Source organism: Harpia harpyja, chromosome 5 (genome assembly GCF_026419915.1).
Source record: "Harpia harpyja isolate bHarHar1 chromosome 5, bHarHar1 primary haplotype, whole genome shotgun sequence".
Lineage (NCBI taxonomy): Eukaryota > Metazoa > Chordata > Aves > Accipitriformes > Accipitridae > Harpia > Harpia harpyja.
This window is the reverse complement of record NC_068944.1, coordinates 36,725,900-36,735,537: the sequence shown is the minus strand read 5'-3', so window position 1 is coordinate 36,735,537 and position 9,638 is coordinate 36,725,900. Positions and strand designations below refer to the sequence as shown.

Here is a 9,638-nt window from a genome sequence, read left to right as displayed (position 1 = left end):
AATTTAACAACATCATTACATACACGTGCTACTGCTACAATAGGTTTGGACCTCCTGTAATACTAGCACTCTTGCCAACCTCCCCTGCCTCCTAGTAGCAAACTTCTAAGGAATATTGAAGAGCAGATAATTTCTTTCCTTTACAATTCCCTTTAAATATTGACACAGAGGCCGGCACTATCACAGCACTTCTTGCTGTAATACAGTGGCAAAATGCAGTGATGCAAATCAGTCAAATTATCTTCAAAGTAATCTAAAATACCTTACATGAATGTAACAGTCATTAACAGTTCAGCACTCGTCTGGTACTGGATGGACAGTAAAGCTAGAAAGAAATAATTTCCCAAGTGCTATTTTACTGCACTACAAACTTGCACTGAGTCAGACTGTATGTGTTTTTTAACATCCCATACACACACAAACACTTTGGTCTCCTAACTGATTTGAAGAGTTGGATTTCATTCCTTATGGGGGCAAAAAAAATCCTCTTATTTGGTTATTCTACACAGTTATTCTATAGAGTTTTGTCTGTCAGCACTAATGCATGGTTTAGTGCTTAATCTCTGCTGCCTTCAGCATCCTGCTGCACTCCAAGCAGAGGAAAAGCAGCACTAATTTACTGTCTTAGAAACTATATTCCTACACTCTTACCTTGAAAACAGGCTCAAAATTGATCTTGGGTACTTACTGTAAGCGCATTTCAGTGAGAGTGCCATATCCATACCCTAGATGCTTCTCACCTGCCTCCATTTCTGCTTGGAGAAAGAAGTACCAAAAGCCACTCTTACCCCCTAAACCCCGAGTGGGAGCAGAGAGCCCTCACCAGGGAGAGCTGGGGTCCCTCTGCCCTCCCCAAAGCTTGCGCAAGGATCCAAAAGGCCTCAAAAGAGGGGCGACACATACTCCTCTGGTTACCGAGACAAACCTCCAGTCAGAAGGTTTCTTCAAAATATTTTTGTTACAAAGAGGCTAGCAAGGAGGAGAAAAATAAAATAAGTAACAAAACCCAGGGGGTAGAGCCCTGCTCTCTCCCTGTGCTGCAACAAGCCAGAGTACTCCCTGTAAGAAATGTGTGGACCTTCGTCCTACAAAGAAAAAGTGAAAAGGTTTCCCAGTGAGCACCGAGCCAGAGAGGTGAACTGCAGTTAACCTCTGGTGGTGTACCTGACCTTCTTGTTCCACCTGATGTTCAGATGCTTTTGTTTCTCAAGCACAGACAGCAGTTCTTGACACATGACGGCTTTCAGGCTATTCGTTTTGACCCTCTGAATGCTCAAAACTGGAGCACGTACAGAAGTAGCACATGTGAGAATTGCAAAGAAATCCTGAACTCCCTTTCAACAGGTTGGACTTGAACCTTGCGAGACTGCATTTTATAAAGAACTTTTTTCCTACATTCACAGCTCCTCTGCATTTACAATTTTGTCAAAATTATTATAAAACATTTATTGACAGTAGCAATAAACAGAACAAATTTCTGTAAACAGAAATTAAAGCGGAAAATGGCTTTAAGTCATTTTTGACCAGCCAGCTGTACAAAAGCTTAAGCAAAGCAGCAGTCAGGGAGGTTGAGTTTGGAAGAATCCACACAGAGTTCAGATGTCATTCCTTATTAGATCACCAAAATAAGCTGTTATTGTCTTCAGTTTGTTATTGAGAAAATTTTGTTCTATTTCAACTTTTCCTCCTGGCCCTGCTAAGGAAGCCACCTGAAAAAAAAAGAACAAAAAGCAAATCAATCAATGCACAGGAAAAGAGGCAAGACCCCAATGCTTTTATTCACATGAAATATCACGTAAAACACATCTTTGGCTCTGTTAACACCTGTGACAATATTCCTTGTCACCTAATGCCTCTGCTCCTCTTTCAGTGTCTCCTTTTACTCACAGAAGTGGTTTGTGGCTTTCTTGTGACTGAAAAATTCCCCTCGCCCCAAGCCATGAAAATAAGAGGACTTCAGAACTAGAGATAAATAGTCATTGTTTCCCATGCTGTGCTGAGGCGAGAGATGCTAGACTCTGGTTTGCAGGGTACTTGACATTTGAGACACCCAGTTGTGGCAAAAAGCAAGCTGTAAACTGTGTTTTGAAGGTGTCAAAATCCCAAGTTTTGGGGGAAGACTAAAACCCAATCCTGGAATTAGGAAGCATAAAGGTTGCACTGAAGGGGGGGGTGGGGGTGGGCAGAGGGGGGAACAACCCAAACAAAACCAAGCCCAAAACCTCAAACAGGCAGAGAAGCTCACAAAAATTAGTTATTTTGTTGTTGTTATTGCAACCAAAAAAAATGCCGTTGTGTGCACTGGAGTCTCAGGCAGTGTTGAGGGTAAGGCTGCGGGCAGCTAAGTAACTGCAGGCAGGGAGAGCCCGTCAGGCAGCGCTGGTCCCAGCTCTCCTGTTTACGATCACTGGAGTGAGAATTTCACCGTTCACGCTCTGTTGACTGAGGCCGGTGCACACCTTTAATGCTTAATGATTACAGACAGACAACATTTTGCAGCGGACTCTGCATTTTGGACTGCAGCACGCAATACTCTCTCCTCTCCTGTTCCTACTCATGATGCCTAGTATGACCCCTTTGATGGGCAACAGCCATACAGGCTAATGATTTCTCACCAGGACAGACTGCACAGACGGAAGAGAAGAACACCAAAACTGAGCGTTGACTGCTTTCCCCACCGCCCACCGTGGGCCCTGAGGACCTGTGCTGCGGCGGGGGTCCCTGCTCCACAGCCAGTTCTGCTCTGTTGCTGCTGTTTTCCCTGCCTGCTGCAGGAAAACTATTTCTATAGTTCCCTATGCAGGGAAACTTCCCAGGCAGACATAAAGTAATCAAGGTCTACAAGCCTGCAGCAGATTTTAACTGATCTTTAAACCAAGAAGCCTGTGATGTTAGCAGCTGAAACTTAAAGTTCAGGTTGCATTATTAACACTTCTAGACTCCTTTGAGACTTGACCCTGTAGCACAGGTTTAAATATAAACATGCTGAACTTCCTCTTTTTTACTGTAAGTAAAAAGACCAGCCCACTATCAAGAGGAAATAACAGATTAATCTAAATTATACTTTGAAACTTTATTGACTTGCCCAGAAAATTACCAAACTTATTCTGGTGTTGGTTTTTTTTTTCCCCCCTCTCTTTTCATTTTTTTTGTTTCTGCAGACAAAAACAAAAGCGCAAGTGGTTTCTTCATCCTTCAGTTTAATGGTAATAGGAAAAAAATCTCCACGTTCTTGTCAAAGAGGAACCTGCCACAAGTAAAAAAGCAGAAGCTGGCTGACTTATAAATAGCACAAGAATCTGAAATTGGCAAGTGATCAGGAATGTTAATTTCACAACTTATCTTTTCTTACTTGAAATCCTAAAAGCAGTTAACATTGTGGGGCGATCCACGTTTTTTTCTTCTAGGAAGACGTTAAGTTTGTACTTCTAATTTATTACGAACAAAAGCTGGAATGTCCCTTCCAAAAAGCATTAGAGGCTTTGCACTTTATAGCTAATGTCGTTTAAGTATTCTAAAATATTAATTAGATTACTCAACTTAATACAAGAATATTGAAATTATTGTCTCGAGGTTACGTACTCCCACTTTCAGGGCACAATTTGTGTCACTAGCATATCTAAGTATGACTAATGCATTGATAATAAACATAAGTGTTTACTAAATCTTTCTCTTAGAAGACCAAGTAAAGCAAAATGCTTCATTGGTAACACAGGCAAATGCTGCTCCTCTGCTGAGGGGTGGTGTCCACCTGAGAAGTCACATACGCTGTGTGTCTAGCCTCTAAGTGTTAAATGCAGGATAACTAAGACTAATTTCAAATGACTGCTGAAAGTATTTGATAAACCCAAAGGTGACAAAAATCCAAATAAGCACATGGGCGTAAGCTCCGCAGGGACAGATCCGGCACCGCACGCTCCTCGATCCGCCCTGATATTCAGGGGAGAGAAACACAAATCCTCTGTGACGATGCTTATTTGTGAATTGCTGGAGGTTGCAAATTTAATTACGTAGGCATTGCCAAGTTTTCTTCAGAAGGGCTCAGTCAACCCTGACGGCGTAACGAGGGAAAGCTGCCACACACCAAGCTTCAGAAAGGTGCCAGCTTGGCGGAGGGACGCCCTCTAAAAATAACAGCAGACTGAGGAATGATGCTTTGAGAAAAACAAAGGTGCTCACCTATTTTTAGAAATACCAACTTGCACCTCCTGTTTTTGCAGTGAACTACAATAGTGAGTACAGAAAGGCTTCTTAATTTCTTTTAAAAATTGGACTAGTCCAAAATTTATTTTGCATTTTCCTGTGCAAATACAACGATTCCCTGCTGGCAACTCTCCTCATCCTGGTTTGTTCTTTAGCCCAAACCCACGTACTCGGGGGGGCAGATATTGCCTCCTTTGCTGCACTGAGTAATTCTGCACATGCCACACGCCTCCCTGGGCAGAGGCAAAGGATGCAGCTTCAGTTAACGCCTCCCTGCATCCCTCTCACCTGGATGCTTCATCCTTCTGTTCAGCGACTGCTGATGGAAATAGGCCACGGCTACAGACACAGCCACGGAGCATTAAAAAAGTAGCCAGCAGGTTTAGTCTCAAGTTTAAAATAGGAGACATAAGAAAAGAAATATGAAAAGGGAAACAAACATGGAAGATTACATCAAGGGCACAAGCGGCTTAAGGTGCAAACTTGCTTTATACCGTTAAGGTGTATTTTTGAACTCAAAGGTTTTCCTGCTGGCCTTGCAGGGTTGTTTTTAATCAGACTGAAATTCCTTTAGTAAAGTAACTCTCTATCTGTTCCAGCCACCAACTACAGTCACTGGGGATAAAAAGCTCTATCGTCATTTTTTCCCTCCTCCAAGAAACTTTTCTAGGGTATGAGAAATATAAGCTTTTTGGCTTAATAGGCAGTCACACAAGGACACTGTGATTAATTTCATTTCATAGAACACTAGTAAAAAGAGGACACCCCCAACTACCCTAAAGGCTAGGGGAAAAAAAAAATTCCAACCCACTAGAAAAAAAAGGCAATGATATTCTTTACACTGAACATAATAAAACAAAATGCTGTCAGGCAGCATTTTTCAAAATGTACACATCTGCAGGTGAATTATGCCACTGCCACGGTGGTGCTGCCACCCTTTGACAGACTAGAGGGGTTTTGTTTGTTTGTTTGTTTGTTTTAAACTGGAGGTGGGCAAACTACAACTCAGTATTCAAATGCTACAAGCTTTAGGAAGACTGAAGTCCAGAAGTGCCACTCTGGCTTGGTGTATGCTGGGGGTATCTTCTGACTTTATTTTTTATCAAGGACAGAGAACAGATGTGAGTTTAAAGTGCGCTGCTTAAAAGTTGCCATTACTAACATGATAGTCACAACTGAAGTGTACACAATTACGTTCACTTAGAATGATCAGCCTGCAAAACACATCAACCCATAGTCCTTTACCTGCCAACTCCCCTTATACCCAAGCGTCTTAAAAATACAATCAAATTAATCTTGATTCGAGTTCATCTCCTGGCCTCTCACTCCCTGCTTTGCTCATTGTTATATTCACTCCTAAATAAACATGATGTTGCTTGGCAGGTCCCATTTGGCTAGGTCTCCAGCCTAAAATCACAGCTAAATGAAGGGGGCCAGCCGTAGTTTTACTAGTCAGCCTCCCATCAAATTTCTTAATTCACAGAGGTTACCATATATTCTTTTATTAAACTGATCTCTCTGGTATGATTTTCTGTTCTCTGAATGTCACCAGACAGAATAAAAATAAATAAAATAAATGAGTTTTACCCATCTTTAGACTCCCTTCATTGACCAGTCATTTGTAACAACTGGACTTTCAAAACCAGAAACACAGCAAACATCTTCCCATCCAGGCACTAGACTTGGAGACAGAACAAGGCTTCAGTGTCTAACTCTAGATTCTCTCAAAGTGGATGACGACGTGGGAACAAAGGCAAGAAAAAAAGAAAAGTACCTGCATGATGCATATTCTTTCTATGACTATCAGGGTCAAGAGCACTTTGCTTAATTCTGGGCTCAGGGAATCGCTCTACACACTAGACAAGGAACAAAAGGCAATTTGTATCTTCCAGCAGCATTTGGAATATAAACCAGGTCTGAGACACCAACATTTAGGACAGCAAAAGCTCCAACAACAGTGAAGTTTCTCTAAATTAGGCATAGCTATCACAAACAACAAAAACCCAAACAATTCGCCTCCAAAACCCCAAAACCCCAAACCCAGGAATCTACCCAATTTATAAAGTTTTACACCAGTCATCAAATCTTCAAATAGTAAAGATGCAGACAAAGTTTTCAATGCAGAAACAGGAAGAGGTCTGAAAAGTGACTGGGTAGAAAAAAAAAAAAACCAAAAACACAAACCAAAATTATCAACAGTGCATAAAGACTAACGTAAAACTTTCCCTGCCTCTCAGCCTGCTTCAGTTTTTAAAACCATAGTATCTTGAGTGAATAAAAGCAGCCCTTAAGATCTTCCTAGTGGGGACTGTGTTACAAACCTATACAACACCAAGCAGGCTGCCGGTAAGTCAGCTCATGACGGATGGAACTACAACTGGCTAGTAACAAATAAATCACTAGCTAGATTAAGTGGAGAGAGGCTGCCAATTTGCATTACAATCCCAGTTTATATAGTTCCAGTCAACCAGTAGGAATCACAGGGGAGAATACCATAAATAGATAGAAGAGCATATGCCTGTGAACACCTTGCTAGTCCACAGCATTTATCACTTCCCACTGGCTCTCCCACACATTTGTGAAACGTCGTACCATGTCCACCACCCAGCTGCTTTCATGCAGCACATCCTCCCAATGCCGCTGCTGTTGCATCAAGTAGTACACCCGCTGTCCTGTGCTCCTCCAGTGGACCCATGCTCCTCAAAAGCTGGATCAGCTCCCCCTCTCAGCAAGGTTCAAAGAATACAGACATATTTGAAAACTTTCATCCATCAGAGTGATGCGTTCATGGAGAACGTAGGCTGCAGTGCTACAGTCTTGACTAATGTTTGAAAAAAAAGAGTCTTGACTGAAAGACAGAACCGGATGTTCCTTTGCACAGGCTTAAGTTAAAACCCTTGAGGTGCTCTCTGAAGTTTTAAGGACATGGAAAAACTCCTCCTGCAGACACTGAGCAGGCAGTAACCTGCAGCCATCTAAAAAAACCCCATCAACCTGACAATATTTTGCCTTTCTGCTCATAATTTTAAACATGAGTATCTTGTTTGGTCTGTCAAATTTACAGAATTATGGTTGACATGGACAGCAATCAACAATTAACAGTTCTCTTACCCATAAAGTTTATTAGGAATTTACTCTAATACTTTATGAAGTGTAAAATTTCATATAAGGTTTGATGAAGAAATACTACTCAAAAATGGTTAAAAGAAAGAAGAATATTATTATTTGACATATATTACTCAAAAAGCAGCATTGCTCCTCTCCTTCTGTTACAGTGAATAAAACTACACTATTATTTATAAGGGCCAAAATTAGCTGGCTGAAAAAGGGGACATTTTGCAGAAGTTTAATAGCAACGCTAACAGGAGGAAAAGGCATTATTTTCAATAAATAAAATAGGTCCTGTTTTTGAAACTGGAACTATATTAACATTGGATTGTGAAGTAAACTCAAATTTTGAGGAGGAGCTGCTTTTTCAGTCATTCCACTTCTGAAAAGTTCTTGACACTTTTGATTTTTTTTATTTTAATTAGATCTCTTCTCATACCCCATACCACCAAGAAGCCTGCTAGTGCAAAAACTGTAGATCAAGTTAATAAGGTCCATGATATGACTTCACAACATGGTGTCTATAACTGTGTGGCAGAGCCACAGTGCCATATCCCTCCTTGGGATCTATGTTTAAGCTTCAACTCACCTACATAGACAGAAAGGCTTCTGAACACTGGCAAATCTTTCTCAAACTGCATTGTTTTTTCTTTTGTCACAGGCTGGATCTTGGATAGACCAAACTTTTCTAACTCAGAAAGATAGCTCTCCAGTTGAATAATTATCAGGCATTATACTCTCAGAATCATCTTCAATTAGCAAACTCACTCGTGTTCTCTCTTAAGAGTAGACCAATATTATTCCAATAGATTTGCTTGCTCTGCTAGAAGGGTCATAAAGATTGAAATGTTATCTGAAAATTAGCCTCAATTATCCTGCTGTTTTGACATACTAACATGCGACCCAAAATTAAAACTTACACTACTGTATGCTCAGGATGTTAAACATGCAACATTTCCAGCAGCTAAAAATCAGTAAGACTTAAAGATAATCCCATGGCGAATAGACGTATGTATAAGATTGTCTTTTTGCTAAAAGAAAAATCTGTTTCTGAATTAAATCACCATTTGTAAATCTGTACAATATGACTGTCTTCAAAGAACAGTGAAGAAGTTTAAGATAATCACTAAGGCACAATACAGTATCTGAGCAGTTAACCACCCATGGTCAGGATAAGTAATAAACTCCCGATTCCTCAGTACTCCATCTCTCAAACTTGGCTAGGCTGGTAAAGATGCTGATGTGGTCGTTTGTCTCACAACATACCAGGTCACCAACATTTTAGGCTCATCAGTTTATTGGGGGGAGCCATCATGCAGCCTGACTCCATTCTGACCACAGTGAGAGAACAATACCTCAACAGCAGCACTCATACAGCTTACAAGAGTCAAGGGCATCTCTATGTTAGTACGTGAACACTTGGGAGGGTATGTTTTGGTATCTTATGTTGCTGAGTATGCCTTCTACAATGAGGTGAAAAGAAGCTATCCTACCATTAGGAAGAAGATCCTACAGCAACAAATGCCAGGTTCCTCCTCCTTTGCTGCAAATATTAAGATACAGAAGTATTATCTGGTACAGAAAACAGTCTGTGCAAGAGATTGGGCTATTTGGGATGAGTTGTGGTTCCTGAGGTGAGTACACACTTCCCACTCTGCACAATGAGGCAGAGCACAGCTTGCTAAACGCTTCATAAACAACATTTAATCGTTCTGCCTCAACAAGCTTGCTTCTCAAGTCACTTGTGGAGGTCTCCGTTACATTTTGCTGGAGTATTAAGACCTAAATGTAGGATCTCCTGCAGATATCACCTTTCTTCTCCTTGAAGAAATGGACCAGCCAAGAAGGGGAAGGATGCTGGGGAAGGTTGAGCATTACTTGACTGCAGGTTCCCTGCTGCCAGTAGGGTCAATCAGTAGCAGAACAAAGGGAAGAAATTTATTTTCATCCAAATTTTGCCAAGGCATGCATATTCACTTTCTCCCTCCCCCCCCTTTTTTTTAATAATATCAGCTTAAATTAGTACCATTAATTCTTCTCACGGAAGGCAAGAACAGTTTTCAACTACCCAAGTATTTATCAAGTGTTTTCACTTGAATTTTGCTGGGCTATAATTTTGATTTAAATATGCAAACCTATTTGAAACAGTGATTTCTCTTTCCTACTTTGTGGGAATTCTAAGTAGGTCAAACTTTTTGTTTTGCTTTTCAAAAACACCACTGGCAGCCAAATACAAGTTTAGCCCCCCAGAACTGAAGCGGTATTAATATGCCTCTGACTGGTAGTTTCTACAACTCCCCCTCTTTTTTTTTTTTTTTTTTTGAAAG

General features: G+C 40.9%; 1 protein-coding gene across 3 annotated transcripts in view; it reads right to left on the bottom strand.

Moving 5' to 3' along the window:
- Nucleotides 1-1,024: 1,024 nt before the first annotated feature.
- TGS1 (trimethylguanosine synthase 1) overlaps nucleotides 1,025-9,638 on the bottom strand; it is a 29,031-nt gene continuing 20,417 nt past the window's right edge. For all 3 annotated transcript variants that reach the window (XM_052788045.1, XM_052788043.1, XM_052788044.1), the window contains exon 13: nucleotides 1,025-1,709. Coding sequence is in view for 2 of the 3 variants with exons in the window: in XM_052788043.1 (XP_052644003.1) it covers nucleotides 1,596-1,709 (114 nt within the window). In the remaining variant the exon portion in view is untranslated. The remainder of the gene's footprint in view (nucleotides 1,710-9,638) is intronic.